Genomic DNA, 19,614 nt, shown 5'->3' with positions numbered 1-19,614 from the left:
TAAACATTCAGAATTTTCTGCCTGGATCAGTGTGTTTTGAATGAAGCAGAGCATAATGATTCCATTAGAACTACTGTAAAACATTAAAACACAAACTGAAAATCGATAAAACATATACTTATGAATACCAAAATGCATCAAACAATATAAACAACACTGTCTAATTGATGCTGAAAATAGCAGTTTGTGCTTAGAAATAGGTGATTGGAAGCTGTCTGCTTAAGTCCTAGATAAGAGGATTTGAGGTCACTGTTCCTGCTCTATCAAAACTTGCTCAGTATTGCTAAATCTCATCAGACAGTCCCAATGTCCCGTACACAGACAGACACCTAATAGTTAAAAGCCCAGCAAAGATCTTTTGGAAAAGGTTTCATTTCCTTTTAATGAAGATGCTCTTTGAACTCATTTGAGAAATGGCAAAACTTTTACTGCTGACATTCTGTTGTCTTAGTAGGTGAGTACCAAAGGCTTCCTGTAGGTTAATACATTGTTATGTCACTTTGTTTTTTAGGCATCTGAATTGTGAATTATACTCACTGTGATTTTAGTATTTAAACATGGAGCAGGACGATATTTCACCACTGCAGCACTTTGTGGTGGCAAAGAGGACAATCAGTGCTGTGTTTCACCAGCTGTTGGAGTTTGTTAGAGATTGTTCAGATTTTGTAGAAGGTAAGAACAAAGTTTTCTGCAGGATATTTATTTATAAACACAATGATGAACCATTACAGTATGACCACCTATCTAATAACCTGTTGGATCCACAATGTCCTAATGTCAACAGCAGACCCTTCAGTTCTCGTACATTGCGGGACGGTGGTGATGTAGCACGAATCCACTTTTCCAAGTCGAACCACAAATGTTCAACTGGGTAATTTTAGAGACAAGTAAAATAACAGAAATTCACCACCATGCTCCTCTAATCCCTCCTTGACATATCTGGCAGTGTGGCATAGCGCAATATCCTGTTGATAGCGACCATCACCGGCAGGGAATACAGTTGCCATGAATGGGTGTACTTGGTCATCAGCGATGTTCAGATACCTGACAGCTGTCATAAATTGTGCTATTGAGATAATGGGGCAAAAAAATGTCTCAAGAAAGCATCATCCACAGCATAACCTGCCTGTGTCTGCCCAGCAATGCATCCAGGTGCCATAGACTCTATAGGTAATCTGCGCTCGGCCGTCCACATATGCATCAGAAATCCTGATAGGTCATGCATGACAGTGTCCACCTCTCTCTGGCATCGGTCTGCGTATTGTGTACAACAGACGACTCGACTACAAGTTCATGTACTCACTACACAGACACATGAGCAACCCACAGCGCACACCATTATCGAGATCAAAGTTCATAGTATATACAGCTCTGTGAACTGTGAACTGCACCAGTGGCATCATTTGGTTGCCAGGCGCAGTCATTGCTCTAAAATTTTAGACATAAATGGAAGATTTGAAATAGTAGGCCTATAATTTGCCAGTTCACTAGGATTTAGTTTTGGTTTCTTAACAAGAGGCTTAATAACCGCCTATTTGAATGGTTTTGGGACGTGACCTAAAGATAACAATGGGTTAATGATATTGAGAAGCGGTTCTTCGGCTACAGGCAACAACTCTTTCAGTAATTTAGTGGGTACAGGATCTATTAAACATGTTGTTGGTTTAGATACAGTGATACGTTTATTTAGCTCTTCCTGTCCTATATTTGTAAAGCACTACAGTTTATCTTTGGGTGCGATGGATGAAACTGAGTGTTAGACGCTGTAGAATCTACATTCGCTATTGTATTTCTAATGTTATCTATTTTATCAGTGAAGAAATTCATAAAGTCATTAATATTAAATGTTGGTGGGATATTTGAATCAGGTGGCGTCTTGAATACACTGTGTTTATTTGTTAATTTACCCACTGTGCTAAATAAAATCCTTGGATGTTTTGGTTATTTTCTATGAGTTTGTATAGATGCTCTGCCCTAGCAGTTTTTAGGGCATGTCTATAGCTGGACATACTGTTTTTCCATGCAATTCTAAAAACTTCCAAGTTAGTTTTTCTCCATTTGCGTTCAAGACTATGAATTACTTTCTTGAGAGAGTGATTATTACTGTTATACCATGGCACAGTACGTTTTTTCTCTAACCTTTTTCAATTTGATGGGGGCAACAGCTTCTAATGTATTAGAGAAAATAGTGCCCATGTTGTCACTCATTTTGTCTAATTGATGTGTATTCTTGGGTACAAATAGCAGTTGAGTTAGATTGTTGCAGGTTATTTGTGAATCTGTGAATCTGTGATTATGCATTCCATTAGTTTTTCAAATTGGTGTGTTTCACCAGGCCTCTAAGAAATACAGAGTTTAGTATCATCAGCATAACTGTGAAAGCTAACACCATGTTTCCTGATGATATCTCCCAAGGGTAACGTATAAAGCATGAAGAGTAGCGGCCCTAGTACTGAGCCTTGAGGTACTCCATACTGCACTTGTGATCTATATGATACCTCTTCATTCACTGCTAGGAATTGATGGCGGTCATATAAGTTCAATTTAAACCATGCTAATGCACTTTCATTAATGCCAACAAAGTGTTAAAGTCTATGCAAAAGAATGTTGTGGTCAATTGTGTCAAATGTAGCACTAAGATCCAATAGAACTTATAGAGAGATACAACCACGATCAGATGATAAGAGCAGGTCATTTGTGACTCTAAGGAGAGCTCTCTCAGTACTATGATACGGTCTAAATCCTGACTTATCCTCCCCTTCCTAATTCCCCTGTAACCACCAGCTGTCCACCTGACTGAGGTTAGGTGGGAACTTTTTGCAAACAGTCTCCTATGCTGGACCTATGATGTATCGATTGGTTCTATGTTCATAGTAACCAACTTACAGATGGTCTGGACTAAAGGGAGTTGCCCCTTGAGCGGGGCTCCAGCGCAAGAACCCGGGTGGGTCAGTATGGTCCATTCTGTATTTACTTATATATATGTATGCATGTATATGTGTATTAAATTGCTGGTGTTTATGTGTGTACTAATCTTCTGTGAGTTTATTTGCAGTGCCCAATTACAGTGTTTACTAAAAACAGCGTTATGTCCAGCCCGTATGATAGCCCTGATTCCGGCTTCATGTTTCCGGTATCAGGTGGCCAGATCACAAGTTTATGCGGGAGCCTTCTTGATCATCAGGCCCTGCACGGCACTGCAAGGAATTTCATGGATGTCTGGCCAGGTCACCCTGAGGGGCTTCCCGGCCATTTGGTTCTTTGCTGATGCATCAAGTGGGAAGTGGAGGTGGCAGTTACGGAAGTCTTCTTGTATATGCTGCCTCCATCGCCAGAGGTTTGTAAATTTGAGCTTGCCTCTCCCATGCGGTTCAGCACCTCTGCGATGCTTAGGAACTTTTAGGTACACATGCTAAGCTCTGAGAAACTTTCTGGAATCCATGTAAGTGGTAAGTGTGCATGCAAGACTCTGCGCACTTTCTGAAATCCTGTACAGGGTTACATGCTCAGCTTCGAATCCTTTCTTGAGATGGTTAGACCTTTGTTCCTTGGGCTCCACTCAGCCAGTGTGTATTGATTTACATATTGATCAACATGAGGGGCTATTTGGGCGGTTCTTGTGGTAGTTAAGCAGAACTCCCCTTTACCAAGAAGGGGGCACATGAGTGCGCTACTCTCTTTCTAAATTCAGAGTTCTCCTCTCATGTGAGATTGAGTTCACTGTTCTTTCCACAGAGCGCTCCAGCATTATTTCCACAGATCGAGCTGATGACTCTCAAACATATTGTTTTGGCATGCACCATTCCATCTATGAGCAACTCTATAAGAGTGCCATGAGAGCCCCCTCCCTCTCCATTATTTAAAATCCATGTTATGGTAAGTGTACATGTGAAGTCTTTGTGCACTTTCTGAAATCCACACTGTGGTAAGTTTGCACACTAGTGCTCTGCATTCTTTCTAAAATCATACATTGTGAGTAAAGCCCTGCATTTCAGCCCGAGCCTGACGGCCCCGACTTATTTATGCCCCTCGGGCCGGGCTTCGGGCCAATTTTCACGTTATAGCTGACATGCGGGCCGGGCATTGGGCCTTTTTGGGTTATCCTTCTATTTATATTTTTAGACATTAATAAAAATAAAAAAATAGGAGTTGACGTCGACGATAGAAAAACAAATATAGAAAGACATTTCATAACCTCATAACTTTCATAATCTGATAATTCAACCCGTTATAATTAAACTGACATACTGACATGACAGTCTCGCGCCTCGCTTTTCCATCAGCGCGACCCACGATTATACTTCACTCATATCCACTTATTGTAGTAGTAGCTATTACATGCCTCTAAATTAATGTATTAATAATAGCCTAGTTGGCCAACTAATAATTATAAAATGATGATTCATGTAGCGGCGAGCATGCATTTCTGCGTCTGCACCTGTTGCTGCGGGCCACGCTGCAAAGAAGAGAGCGCTGGCCGAGTTTGAAAACATTGTGGAGCAGGACGAGGATGACGACGATGATGTACAGCAATATATGCGCCTCAATCACAACATGGAAGGTGATGGACAAGATGTGCTGCTATGGTGGAAACAGCAGGAGACCCTGCTACCGCGACTGTCAAGGCTGGCTCGCTCTGTGTTTAGTGTCCCGCCAGCAGCAGCAGCGAACGTGTCTTCAGTGCCGCGGGAATAGAGGAGGACGGGGTTAAAACCTTCCACTCTGGAGCCCATTCTTATTCTCCACGGTGCTCTGTAAGAGACTGTTCAAACTTTTCATTTGACTGGACTTTATTTTCATTTAACTGTTGGAAACTAATGGAAAAAAGAATGGACATGTTATGTGGTGCATTTTTGAGGTAAGACAACCTGCAAGTTTGTTTTTAATTAATTTAATTTGTTTAGATTGTAGGCTTTTTTCTCATTTCGTTTGCGAGCGCTGTTGCGAGCCTGCCTCAGTATTTATTTATTTTTTATTTTATTTTACTCACTGTGGTTTAATAAATAAACATTTATTAAACTAACTGTATGTGTGATATGCTTGAAGTGTTTTATATCTATGGATTTTATTGTAGCCAAGTAAAGTATTAGCATTCATTTGAGAGGCTTAATTGATTAAATATGTTTTAGGCTACTTGCTGTCGGCTCGGCTGTTTAACGTTAATCGTCATTTTTTTAAAAATGCTTCAAACATCTTTCTAAACTAACTTGATAAAGAAATGAAAAGAAACATAACACAAAACTGACCCCTTTTTTAATTGCTGCAAATAGGGCAGGCTTCCGCTGTGTAATAAAATAAATAAATAAAAACATGGGCTCAGGCCGGACTCGGGCTGATAATTCTGATGAGCTGTCGGACACGGGTCTGGCTAGGGCCTGAGCGTCTCGGGCCAGGGCTGGGCTCGGGACAACTCCCATGGAAATGGTAGAGTTGGTACTTAGTGTTCGTCATGATTCTGGCCTGCACTCCCCTCAGCATGGTGGTGTGGGTATACTGTTCCCCATAGCAACCCCTAGAGGACACAGTTCGAAGTTCCCTTGAAAGGGAACTAAACTGCCATGCTTCGGACACAAGCTTCAGATGAAGAAGTGAATGGCTTGTTCTCTTGGCGCTTATTTATCCATAGTCGTACCGGTAGTGACGTTGGGGGCTGTCACCGGCTAACTCATTGGTGTTTTTTCAATGTATGTTTCAGACACAGGTCACAACTAGGTGTTCCCCATACTGAACCCTAGAGGACGCAGTGTCTCGTTCCCTACTCAGGGAACCATGGTAACATTCATAACCTGAGACGTTTCCCTAATGCAACAGGAAGTCTAGTAGGTTAGAACAGGGACAAGTTCAAGCTCAAAGTGGTGTGCACCGTATTGCTACGGTTTCCAGTTTGAATGACAATGTTTCCTGGAAATGGTGTGTAAGGGGATACGTTTTCTCTTGTTTGGCGGGTGTGTCAAAAATGTCAGCCAAATCAGCAGCAACATGCATATAAACCACGTGGTATTAAAGAGACAGCTTGTACAATTTAATTTATATCAATATAAATTCACAAGAGCAAGTATATTGTTTGCACGTTAATTTGAATCAAAGATACAATTAGAGACCTGGAACTTCTTTAAGTCTGTCTAATATCAGAACAGGGTGTTTAAAGCACTACCGTTTCCGTTTGAAAAACGTTTTGCAGCATTTTTGTCTAGGCTGAATGAAGTGCATGAATCAGTTTATTAAAATGTATTTAGAATGATCACAAAATTCAAGATATGGAGTCAGAAATGTATATACCGTATTTTTCGGACTATAAGTCGCATCAGTCAAAAATACATCATGATGAGGAGAAAAGCATATATAAGTCGCATTGGACTATAAGTTGCATTTATTTAGAACCAAGAACCGCCCTCTCGTGGCTGTAGACGGTAATGTTTTCTCTTAGTTCATTTCTCTTAGTTCATGTCAAATTAATTTTGATAAATAAGTTGCACCTGACTATAAGTCACAAGACCAGCCAAACTCCACCAAGAGTCCCCAATTCAACCTGACAAATTTTGAAAGAATCTGCAGAGAAGAAAGGCAAAAAAAAAAAGAAAAAAAAAGAATCCAGGTGTGCAAAGATATCAAAAATATCAAAGAAAATACCAAATATCAAAACTTTTTGTTTTGTCATTATAGGGTGTAGATTGATGTTAATAATGTTTAAAACATTTTAGCATAAGGCTGCAAGATAAAATATGAAAGAAAAAGTCTGGACCTGCTCTTTACTGTATGATGTTATTTAATGTGTGGTACCCAGAGACGTGGAAGAGTGAGGATCTTGAGCATGTAGCAGAGGAAAAACAGTGTCTTCAGATCCAGGTCTGCTCCAGGAAACTAACCGCCATCAAAGATGTGCTTGCCCGCAGACATATGAAGGTGGCCTTCTTTGGCAGGTACAACTACAGCTATTATACTCTAAGTTTAGTGGTATCTAAACCATATGGTTAGCAGAATAAATTGGACCATTAATGTTTGCTTTAGCTCTTCAGCTGTTCAGCCGGGGGGGTATGTGGGGGGGGGGGGGGTCGGGGGTACACATAGCTACTGTATACAAATCCATAAATGAGGCATTAAAAACTTAAACTTAATCTCTCTTTTTTCTCTCTCTTTCATCTCACTAATTTGGTTTGAGATAATATTGAATCAGAGAAGCTAAATAGACAGTTTGTTACTGGGTGTTCTATGTTGTTTTTCAGGACCAGTAATGGAAAGAGTACAGTAATTAATGCCATGCTAAGGGAACGGGTTCTGCCCAGTGGAATCGGCCACACCACTAACTGTTTCCTGAGTGTGGAGGGCACAGATGGGGAACATGCCTACCTTACCACTGAGGACTCTGAAGAGAGTAAAAGCATTGAAGTATGACACAAGTTTCCAGAGCTTATTATGTTTGTTAACTATATTAATTTGATATGTTTAATCTACATAAAATATTACATAGGGACAGTTTTAGGGGAAGTGTATGATAATTTGTGTCATAATTCTTATCAAATTAAAAGTTATATAGTTTCTGTTTTTAGTGGATTTTACTGATGCTTTCTAAACAAATGTCATGGCAAGTTATGTAGTACATGTTTTATCTCACTTCTCAAGATAATAGCTTTATTTAATATTTTTTTAGGCTTTTTTGCTTTTACTTTGATAGAACAGTTAGGCAGCGAGAGGAAGCAATGTGGGCGAGAGAGTGGGGGTGGGATCAGGAAAGGTCCACAAGCCAGGACTCAAACTTGGGACGCCTGTAGCGCAACAGCACCATACTGTATGTCGGCGCACTGCCCACAAGGCTATCGGTGCCGAAATAGCTTTTTATACAATGCAAAAAAAGATTTTCCTTATGACATTCTACTATCTTGAACATTAAAGTTTGTCTTTATCATACAGACAGTCAATCAGCTTGCCCACGCTCTACATATGGACAGGAACCAAGACTCAGGCTGTCGGACCAGAGTGTTTTGGCCCAAAGCTAAGTGTGCCCTGCTGAGAGATGATCTGGTCCTGATGGACAGGTATGGAACCGTAGGTTGTCAGAGCTGAGTTAAGGTTCTGTAGGACAGGTTTAGCATATAAACAACAGACTTTGACAACTGTGTAGTGAAGATGGACAAGTGAAAGCACTAATTAATTTTGCCAGTGCTGTTCTAGGTATCATGGGTGGTAAAAGCCTACTTGGTTTACAGGAAAAAAGGTTTCATTTCTGATTTATGTTTGCAGAAATGAAAATCAGACTCCAAATTGCCTGATATAATTAGCAATAAAGAATGAAACAAGATGTGTGTAGTGTGATGAAATATTAATAACCCATACTCTTCTCACTCTGCAGCCCAGGTACAGATGTCACATTAGAGCTGGACAGCTGGATTGATAAGTTTTGTTTAGATGCTGATGTCTTTGTGCTTGTGGCCAACTCTGAGTCTACTATAATGAACACTGTAAGTAGACATACAGAGGAACTAACCACTACTTAGTACTGGATACACAAAATATTTTATTTACTTATTTTCTTCATTTATTAGTATCAATCAGTATTGGATATGTAATTGTGAATCTGCATTTCCACTATTTTACATTTAGATTCTAATTTATAATTTATGTTGAAAAATAGATTACTAATAATTAGGGCTGTCAGTTTAATGCATTAATTAATTAGTTGTGAAAAAATAATGTGATTAAAATATTTTAATGCAGTTAACACACTGGCCCCACCCCCAGCCCTGTATGTCATCTTACATTTCAAACAGTGGATTGTTGATGATGCAGGACAATAACTCCATGAATGCAGTTATGCCCTTAAAATTCTAGATATTGGGTGAAAAAAGAGCCCCTGTATGAGTTTTTGTCTCATATTTTTAACATAAAATTAGCCATCATGATTAGCAGCAAGAGCAAACCGCACCAGTGCTGTTTTCGTCACAAAGAACACAAGTGCAAATGTGAACAGTTCAGTAAATAAGAAGTTAATATTGTGCAATATTATTTTTAAAAAACAATATTTTTACACAATAATAGGTTTAAATTATCTTTTGAGGGTACTTTCACAGCCAAATTTAGTTTGCGATTAATTAGATTAATTAATCGCAGCACCCTATAATTAATTAGATTTTTTATCTAATGACAGCCCTACTAATAATTGAATAACACTAAATGATCATACAATTATAAGCAGTGAATAATAATTTTGTGATGCCTTTCAACTGTATTACAATTAAAATGATTTGTTGTTTTCCTTTCTTTTACTAAAATGTTCTTTATTTCACTACTTTGAAAGGAGAAACACTTTTTCCACAAAGTGAATGAACGCATATCAAAGCCCAACATTTTCATCCTAAATAATCGGTGGGACACGTCTGTTTTAGAGCCAGAGTATCTGGAAGATGTAAGTTTTATTGCATGTGATGAATCTTTATTAGTCACAAGTGAATCACCAAATGAAGCTGCTGCACACAAAACTGATGATTTTCAGATTTATAGGTTCAATTTTTTTTTTTTTTTTACTGACACTTAAAAATTGGCCAAAAATGTTTAACAGTTCATATACATTCACATATAAATAGATATAAAAATATATGGAAAACGTTTAAGTTTAATTCTGTTGTCTTGTTACTTTTTTACTGCTTCACTGCATTTTTAGGTGCGGAAACAGCACATGGATCGCTGTGTCAGTTTCTTAGTGGAGGAGCTAAAGGTAGTCGACCTAAACAAGGCACCTGAACGCATCTTCTTTGTCTCTGCCAAGGAGGTGTTGAGTGCCAGGATCCACCGTGCCCAGGGAATGCCAGAGACTGGTAGGCTCCACTACTTTGGTCACACAGTGCAGAGCCTTCTGCTTTTGACACTGTTCTGGAGGGAAACCAGGAAAACTTGGCCTAGCCCAGTTAAAAATGAGTGTAACAACCATAAAACACTTTGAGGCAGATGCTAATAAATCTTGCAGTGGCCCAATTATATTGAGAATGGTATCAGAGGTGCAACTTTAAGTATGAAAGAAATGTCAAAATGATCCTCCATCACACATGCTTCATTTCTTATTTTATATATTGGTGGTATTATGGGGACCAAATGGGGCATATGCTTTTGATTTAAAGGCAGTGCTTTTGCTGAAGGATTCCAAGAGCGACTGATGGAGTTCCAGAGTTTCGAAAGAACATTTGAGGTGAGAATGTGCTCAAACTGTGGTGACTGGCTCCAGGATAATCGTTGTCTGACAATGAGGCTGAAAACAATGAAGATTAAGAGGAGCTTTGTGGAAAATAAGTCTTAGTCTTGTCTGTATGCTGTTTAGACTAGATGAGAATTTATGATGGCTTTACCCAGAAATGGTGTGACGTGATGATGGTCTCCTTAAGGAAGCTGGTTTGCATCGATTCAGGCCATGTACTGCTGGCTCCCAGATGTGTGAGATATTTGGTGTTCTTCATAGATTCCAGGCAGCTATTCCTGTAGTGGCAATCCCTGAGCCAAGTTAGCAGATTTGAGTAGGTGAGCATACCTCACATTCTTGGGATCCAGGGATGAAAATTCACAGTAATCTATGATGGCATTAATAGAGGGGGCTGTTGTGATTCAGCCATGGTAGCAGCTAATGATAAGAGTGGAAAGCATCAAAACATCTCAGCCATGATAATAGGTATATAAAATCTTACAGCTGGAATCATGTTTTGATTAGTTTTAATCATGACATGATTTCTGATAATTGTGGCATACTGATGGCAAGAACACACTTCATGGATTCCACAGGAATTTATATCACAGTCTGCCGTGAAGACCAAGTTTGAGCAGCACACAATTAGAGCCTGGCAGATCACTGAGTCAGTCAAGGCCATCATGGATGCCATCAATATTTCTTCAGCAGAAAAGAAGTAAGTTCCAAAACCTGTCTGCTTTATAACAGAGGGTCTCTTTCCAAGCTCCCAAAGACAATAATTGGTACCACTATTGAACCAAGGTTCTCTCACTCAGTGCAAAACTGTTTTGTTCTTTAGCAAGGTATTTTGTTGTTGTTGTTGTAGTTACAAAGGGAATGATCAGCTTTTTGAATCTCTGTAAATCCATAGAGTGTTTTCACTAGAAGAGCGCGAGGCTCTAATGGATCGGCTGGAGTTTGTGCAAAATCAGCTCGACTTCCTAACCGAGGACATCAAAGACAAGATAAAGGCCATCACTGAGGAAATGGCTGACAAGGTAACCTGCAAGTTCCACCAGTACCAGCATAGGCATAGCGCATGGAAGGCTGGGCAAGGCTTAGCCTTTTTCTGGGCACTGATCGGAAATTAGCAATGGTGCTCAAAAAAATGCTTCTATTTGGCTGTGGTAAATAAAGTGAAAATAAAATGAAAAGTGTTAATAATGGCATGAAATTTAGAACCGTTCAGGTCAGTCATTATTGAAATTCCACATTTTTGTTCAGTGCGTGTGCACAATGACTGAATTCTGCACTCTTGCAAATTTCCTCATCATAAACAATAAAATGCAGATATACATACAATGAAAGTAAGTTTTTATTAAAGTTTGATCACATGGAATACAAATATTTTATTTTATGACTCTCATTTCTGGTATTTGCCTAAAAAGACGAGTCTTATGTATATGTATTTGCAACCACTTTTGATGCTCGAATGCAAAATAAACCACCTAATTTGCCTTTTTGAATAAAAATTTTTTTTAACCATCAAATCTATCCCATTGGCAAGGCAAAGCTGACTACTACTCACGAATAAGCTATTTGACACATTTGCCTGATAATTTAAAGAAGTGTAGTCCTTTGTTAAAGCCATCAAAACCTGCAAATTGATTTTTGCCGCATACAAGGCAGTAGTACCTACACCAGTAAAATATTTATTTTGGTTGAGTAGCATCTGTTTCTAACCTTGTGTTTTCTACATGGTGTTGAATAGGCCAATTGAATTCTCACTGCTGCTTTTCTAGGTCTCCAATGCCATGGCAGAAGAGATTCGTGGCCTGCCTCTTCTTGTGGATGAATTCTGCTCTGATTGTAGCCCTGCCCCGAATGCCTTAGCCCTGTACAAAATTGTGAGTTTTTTTAGGTAATTTATGTTAAAGCCAGATTAGAAAAAAACATGAGATTTTGATGCATGAAACATACATCAAAGAAACCCAAACACATGAGCTTTGTGAGTGAGTGAGTTATGCTCACTGACTCCTGTCTAGAGAGTTAAATAATAATAATAATAATAATAATAATGTTTATTGTATATAGTGCCTTTCTGCAAACTATGGTTGCTTTACAATATCAAAACAGATAAACAACAGCAGACAGAAAAACTAATTACAGATAAACATGAAATCCATGGCATGAATCAGATCATACAGTATATACAAATATATGTTTTAAGGTGGGTTTTGAAATCTTATAAGGAAGAAAGATCACAAATGTGTTTGGGACAAGAATTCCAGAGTGTGGCAACAGAGACACAAGTCGTGGTCTAGTGGTTAGAGAGTTTGACTCCTAACCCTAGGGTTGTGGGTTTGAATCTGGGGCTGAACCCCAGGCACAGAACCCCCCAACTGCTCCCCGGGTGCTGCAGCATAAATGGCTGCCCACTGCTCCGGGTGTGTGTTCACTGCTGTGTGTGTGCACTTTGAATGAGTTAAATACAGAGCTTGAATTCTGAGTATGGGTCACCATACTTGGCTGAATGTCACGCACTTTCACTTTTACAAAATGCTCGTCCACCAAACGATGCTAACTTGTGGCGTGGAATTAACAGTAGACCAGTATCAGAAGATTGTAGTGTGTGAACTGGAGAGTAAGTATGAATGAGATCAGAAATATACAGAGGGGCAAGACCATGATGTGCTTTGTAGGTGGTGAGGAGTATCTTGTATTGAATATGGTAACAGACAGGTAGCGAATGAAGTCTGTTTTAGGATGGGAGTAATGTGAGAATATTTCTTTGAAAAAATGAGAACCCTAGCTGCAGAGTTCTGGATATATTGGAGCTTATTAATTGTTGTGTTTGGTAGACCATAGAAAAGACAATTACAGTAGTCAAGTTGAGAAGTAATGAAGGCATGAACCAGTGTCTCAGCATCATTCATATTAAAAAGGTCACCTATATATATATATATATATATATATATATATATAGGTGACCTTTTTAATATGAATTACATATATATACAGGTGCTGGTCATATAATTATAATATATTTAACTAATTCCATTCAAAAAGAGAAACTTGTATATTATATTCATTAATTACACACAGACTGATATATTTCAAATGTTTCTTTCTTTTCATTTTGATGATTATAACTGACAGCTAAGGAAAATTCCAAATTCAGTATCTCAGAAAATTAAAATATTATGAAAAGGTTCAATATTGAGGACACCTGGTGCCACACTCTAATCAGCTAATTAACTCAAAACACCTGCAAAAGGCCTTTAAATGGTCTCTTAGTCTAGTTCTGTAGGCTACACAATCATGGGGAAGACTTCTGACTTGACAGTTGTCCAAAAAGACGACCATTGACACCTTGCACATGGAGGGCAAGACACAAAAGGTCATTGCAAAAGAGGCTGGCTGTTCACAGAGCTCTGTGTCCAAGCACATTAATAGAGGTGCGAAGGGAAGGAAAATATGTGGTAGAAAAAAGTGTACAAGCAATAGGGATAACCGCACCCTGGAGAGGATTGTGAAACAAAACCCAATCATAAATGTGGGGGAGATTCACAAAGAGTGGACTGCAGCTGGAGTCAGTGCTTCAAGAACCACTACGCACAGACGTATGCAAGACATGGGTTTCAGCTGTCGCATTCTTTTTTTTCAAGCCACTCTTGAACAAAAGACAGCATCAGAAGTGTCTAAAGACAAAAAGGACTGGACTGCTGCTGAGTGGTCCAAAGTTATGTTCTCTGATGAAAGTAAATTTAGCATTTCCTTTGGCATTCAGGGTCCCCAAATCTGGAGGAAGAGAGGAGAGGCACACAATCCATATTGCTTGAGGTCCAGTGTAAAGTTTCCACAGTAAGTGATGGTTTGGGGTGCCATGTCATCTGCTGGTGTTGGTCCACTGTGTTTTCTGAGGTCCAAGGTCAACACAACCATATACCAGGAACTTTTAGAGCACTTCATGCTTCCCGCTGCTGACCAACTTTATGGAGATGCAGATTTCATTTTCCAACAGAACTTGGCACCTGCACACAGTGCTAAAGCTACCAGTACCTGGTTTAAGGACCATGGTATCCCTGTTTTTAATTGGCAAGCAAACTCGCCTGACCTTAACCCCATAGAAAATCTATGGGGTATTGTGAAGAGGAGGATGCAATATGCCAGACCCAAGAATGCAGAATAGCTGAAGGCCACTATCAGAGCAACCTGGGCTATCATAACACCTGAGCAGTGCCACAGACTGATTGACTCCATGCCACGCCGTATTGCTGCAGTATTCAGGCAAAAGGAGCCCCAACTAAGTATTGAGTGCTGTAGGTACATGCTCATACTTTTAATGTTCATGCTTTTCAGTTGGCCAAGATTTCTAAAAATCCTTTATTTTTATTGGTCTTAAGTAATATTAAAATTTTCCAAGATACAGAATTTGGGATTTTCCTTAGTTGTCAGTTATAATAATCAAAATTAAAAGAAATAAACATTTGAAATATATCAGTCTGTGTGTAACGAATACATATAATATACAAGTTTCACTTTTTGAATGGAATTAGTGAAAAAAATCAACTTTTTGATGATTTTCTAATTATATGACCAGCATATTTTTTTTTTTTTTTTTTTCTCTCGACGCATTTTGTATACAACATGGCTGCCATGCTCTGTCTCTGAGGTCTCTAGCTCTCTACAATCTAATACAAATCATTGTAATCACATATTGGACCATTACTTTAAGGTCAACATTTGGTCAATATATGCATTTAGTCTTCACATTTTGAATATTGGACTTGTGCGGCGAGTGAATTGGACTGTTTTCATTGTTTCAACTGTTTGAGAGGCTTCTGGGTTTGGTGGGCCTGCCACTCCTATCTTAGTACATCTTGGTAAGATTGTGGAATCATGCCTCCCAAAGGTAGTAAACAACCATCAGAGGATGATACAGTTGTAACTATGGGTGTGTTGACCCACATGATGGATCAGCACACAGAATTTTATAAGGAAATGTTAAAACAACAACAGGACAACTTCAAGAGTTTCATTCAAATTATTATGGATGGAAATGCGAAAAGGTTGGATGGTGTGATTAGAGATGTACAAGAACTAAAAACTAGTCTACAGTTCACACAAGGCATCATGGATGAGATGAAAGCTAAGAAGAATGACATTGATATAAAAATTCGATCATTTGAGAGCAGCATTTTAAAATCAAAGCAGGAATTGGAGGATCTGTTTGAGAAGCTGGATCACATTGAAAATCAGTTAAGGAGATCTAATCTACTAATTGATGGGATCGAGGAGGAAAAAGGCGAAACAATTAGTGGATTAGAAATGAAGATTCAACAAATGCTGTCTAATAACTTGGGTCTGGATAGTTCTACAATTGAGATGGAAAGGGTCCACCAGATTGGCCAATTCCATGAGGGAAGAAAGCCAAGAAAAATTGTTGTGAAGCTTCTTAGATTGAAAGACCGACAGCGCATCCTTTCCTCCACCAAGAAATTAAAGGGTACAAACATTTATATCAATGAAGACTTTTCTGATTTGGTGCAGCAAAGGAGACGTGAACTGCTGCCAAAATTGAAAGAGGCAAGAGAGAAAGGTGAAAGAGTCAGCTTAAGGTATGATAAGCTTATAATTTGGCCGGCAAATGGACAAAAGCAAGCATCTGACTAACTGCTCATGACCTTTATTTAGATTCTTATCCTGATGGTTTTGTTTTGATGTTTTAATCTTATTAATATGTCAAATTTACTTTCAAACTTGCCTAAGAAAGGTTTAGTTTTAGCTCATTTGAACATTTGTAGTCTCAGAAATAAGGTTCATGAAATTATAAACATCTGTTCCAATGGGATTCATGTATTGGCCTTATCAGAAACACACTTAGACCGCAGTTTTGATAATTCACAGCTAGCTGTTGAGGGGTACAGACTATTTAGAAAAGATAGAAATCAAAATGGTGGGGGTGTTGCATTCTATATTAGAGAAAATATTGCAGTCACTCCAAGGGAAGATTTGATGGGCAGCGATATTGAAATGATATGGTTACAGTTAAATATTCAGTTTAACAAACCCATTTTAGTGGGCTGCTGTTACCGACCTCCCAGTTCAAATATAGATTACTTGGAAAAGATATGTGATAACACTGAGAAGGCATCTGCTCAAACCAAAGATATCTTTCTTTTGGGGGATTTCAACATTGATTGGTTTTCAAAGAAGTGTTATTTACGTAGAAAGATGATTACTATAACTAATGCTTCTGCACTTAAGCAGATTGTTACACAACCCACAAGAATTTCTTTGAATGGTAAATTTAAATCAACATGCATTGAACACATTTTTACCAATGTGTATGAGTTGTGTTCACATGTCATCTCAGTTGGAGTAGGATGCAGTGATCATAATTTAATCATCACAACAAAGAAAACTAAATTACCTAAATTTGGTGCAAGGATTGTCTATCGTAGGTCTTATAAAACATTCGATCCTAATGCGTTTGTGGAAGATGTTGAGAGGTCCAGTTGGTCGGCGGTTTGTGACGAGGAGGATGTTAATGCTTCTTTACGTATTTTTATGGATAGGTTTGTGAAAATAGTTGACAAACATGCACCAATTAGAAAAAGGTCGATAAAAAGCAATAATGCTCCTTGGTTAGATGCAAAGCTAAAATCTATAATGAGGGAAAGGGATAATGCCAAAGCTGAAACTCTAAAATCTAAAAGTGATATGGATGAAAGGTATTATTGTAAGTTGAGAAATAAAGTGACAAAATTAAATAGATTAAAAAAGAAAATATATTTTAGCCAAAAGATTAGTAACTCATCAAATAATAGTAAGCAATTGTGGAAAGTTATAAATGAAATAATGTGTAAAAAACCAAAATGTTATAATATGTATTTGGAAACAGCAGCAGAAATAATCACTAAACCTTTAGATATAGCAAATCATTTGAATGACTTTTTTATAAAGAAAACTGCAAATTTAAGATGTTATAGTATGTTATCATACCCTAAGGATTCACCTTGTAGTAATGTGAAGAACATTATGAGGAATAAATCTTGTTCATTGACATTTGGTACAGTTAAAGAGGAAATTGTTGAAAAGATGTTGCTCTCTCTCCCGGAGGAAAAAACTGCAGGTATAGATCACTTGGATGGCAAAATATTTAAAACTGTTGCTAATATCTTATGCAAGCCTATCAGTCACATTTTTTATAGATCTGTGATAAGTGGGTTGTTTCCGGAAATTTGGAAGCAGTCTAAAATTATACCTTTAGTGAAAGATGATAGATTAGGTCTCACAGAATCAAATTGTAGACCAATTAACATTTTACCTATATTGAGCAAAATATTTGAAAAGTTACTTTTTAATCAAATGATGCAGTACTTTGTATCAAATAATTTGCTCTCCAATTCACAGCATGCTTATAAGCCAGGACACTCCACTAACACTGCATTGGTACAAATGGTAGACCAGTGGCTAACTTTTATGGATGACAAAAAGCTTGTGGGTGCTGTGCTGCTGGATTTCACAGCAGCTTTTGATGTTATTGACCATGACATATTACTGTCTAAGCTTAAGTGCTATGGGTTTTCACATCAGTCTGTGTCCTTGATATGCAGTTATCTCTCTGGTAGAAGTCAGCGGGTATTTTTCAACGGGAGCTTTTCTGATTGTAAACAGTTGTCATGTGGTATTCCTCAGGGCAGCTGTTTGGGTCCATTGTTGTTTTCTGTGTTTGTCAATGATTTGCCACATGCTGTTTCAAGAGCAGATGTTGTACTGTATGCAGATGATGCTACAATGTTTTATGCATCACCTACAATAACTGATATAAGTTGTACCTTGCAGAATGAACTTAATGCCATTACAAATTGGGTGAAACTTAATAAACTAGCTCTCAATATATCTAAAACTAAATGTATAGTCTTTGGTACTAAACGTATGCTTGGCAAGCCTTGCAACTTAAATCTAATTATTGATACATCTGTGGTAGAGCAGGTGAGTCAGACTAAACTCTTGGGTGTGAAGCTGGATAGTCAGCTCTCTTGGGCTGATCAGATTGACCACATTGTGTCTAAAATGGCCAAAGGCATTGCTTTTTCCCGGAGATGTTCAGTATATTGTCCACCATTAGTTATGAAAACAGTTATCCAATCTTTAGTTCTGTCACATCTGGGGTACTGCCCAGTAATTTGTTCAGAACAGAGCCGCAAGAGTAGCCCTTGGTTGCTCTTTTCGCTCCAGTGTGGATAAAATGCATACCTGTTTGGGCTGGCTAAAGGTGGAGGACAAACTTAATATAAGTCTTCTCTGTTATATGCACAATGCTCTATTTAAAAGCAATCCAAAATCTTTTGTAGATAAATTGGTTTTTAGTGGGAATTGTCACGCACATGTTACGCGTCAGGTGAGCTCAGGTGTGTTAGTGGTTCCATCCGCAAGGTCCAATTGTATGACAAGAACAGTTTTAGTTAGATCGTCATCTGCTTGGAATAAATTGGACTTAAGAACAAGGCATATATCCAACATATGTAATTTTAAGAAGACTCTAAAACAGATTATTATTAATAGCATTACACCAGTTAATTTGTGACTGTTATATAGGTACTGACATTTTCAAATGTTGTATGTGTGTGAATGTGTATATGTGGATAAATGTATACATGTGGTTATGTTATATGTAAGTTATATGTATATTATATTTGTGTATTTTTAATTGAACATACGTTTCAGCACATTATGGGCCCCAGGAAGACTAGCAACCACATTGTGGAAGCTAATGGGGACCCAAATAAATAAACAAATAAACAAATAAACTTGTATATATGGGCCATTCTACAGAATAGGTGCAAACCGCTGTCCCAAAACCAAAAAACACATTTAAAAAGCATTTAAGTAATGAAATCTTAGATTTTTATTAAGATCCTTCTATTATATGTTGAAATCCACATTGCATTGAAATATTAGTAAGTTTAATATATATAAAATGTTAATTTATATATTCCTTTTAGTTGTGAGGTGGCTGTCCTGAAGCCAAACCCCTAAATTTCAACTTATGAAAATATTGAAATTATTTTTTTCCCCATTGTTTCCAAAGTATCTTTTTGATTCTTTTAAAAAGTGAAGTTCAAAATAATATATTTTTATTTTATTTTTTGTCTTTGTATATTATGAAAAATGTCCTGCATTACCATGTCACTACCAAAACAGTAGTGACATGGTAGTCCATGGTCAGTAGTCCATGATCAAGACTGATTTTTACTAAACCCATAAATTTATGGCCAGTTAATATTTCTGTCTTCCCCTCTTTCATAGCTATAAGATGTGAGTATATAGGTCTTTCTGAGGTAAATGTGTAAAAGTCTGAAAAATCTGTGTGTAACTTTAGGAACGTCACTACACTTTTTAAAGTGCGTCACTACATTTAGTTTTTAAATGTATACCACTGTTGAGAACTGTGCTAG

At 38.0% G+C, this 19,614-nt stretch overlaps 1 protein-coding gene across 5 annotated transcripts in view; it reads left to right on the top strand.

Annotated features, from left to right (window-relative positions):
* The first annotated feature begins 289 nt into the window (after window positions 1–289).
* mfn1a (mitofusin 1a) overlaps window positions 290–19,614 on the top strand; it is a 24,700-nt gene continuing 5,375 nt past the window's right edge. For 4 of the 5 annotated variants that reach the window (XR_008152648.1, XR_008152647.1, XM_052549238.1 and 1 more), the window contains exons 1-12: window positions 290–454; window positions 549–672; window positions 6,785–6,920; window positions 7,224–7,386; window positions 7,909–8,033; window positions 8,348–8,456; window positions 9,293–9,400; window positions 9,656–9,809; window positions 10,110–10,177; window positions 10,762–10,883; window positions 11,079–11,205; window positions 11,950–12,054. Coding sequence is in view for 3 of the 5 variants with exons in the window: in XM_052549238.1 (XP_052405198.1) it covers window positions 558–672; window positions 6,785–6,920; window positions 7,224–7,386; window positions 7,909–8,033; window positions 8,348–8,456; window positions 9,293–9,400; window positions 9,656–9,809; window positions 10,110–10,177; window positions 10,762–10,883; window positions 11,079–11,205; window positions 11,950–12,054 (1,332 nt within the window). In the remaining 2 variants the exon portion in view is untranslated. The remainder of the gene's footprint in view (window positions 455–548; window positions 673–6,784; window positions 6,921–7,223; window positions 7,387–7,908; window positions 8,034–8,347; window positions 8,457–9,292; window positions 9,401–9,655; window positions 9,810–10,109; window positions 10,178–10,761; window positions 10,884–11,078; window positions 11,206–11,949; window positions 12,055–19,614) is intronic. The other variant, XM_052549239.1, reaches the window with a different exon arrangement.

The sequence above is a fragment of the Carassius gibelio genome, chromosome B2 (genome assembly GCF_023724105.1).
Source record: "Carassius gibelio isolate Cgi1373 ecotype wild population from Czech Republic chromosome B2, carGib1.2-hapl.c, whole genome shotgun sequence".
NCBI lineage: Eukaryota > Metazoa > Chordata > Actinopteri > Cypriniformes > Cyprinidae > Carassius > Carassius gibelio.
The sequence above is the reverse complement of the archived record's forward strand: the minus strand, read 5'-3'. Positions and strand labels throughout refer to the sequence as shown.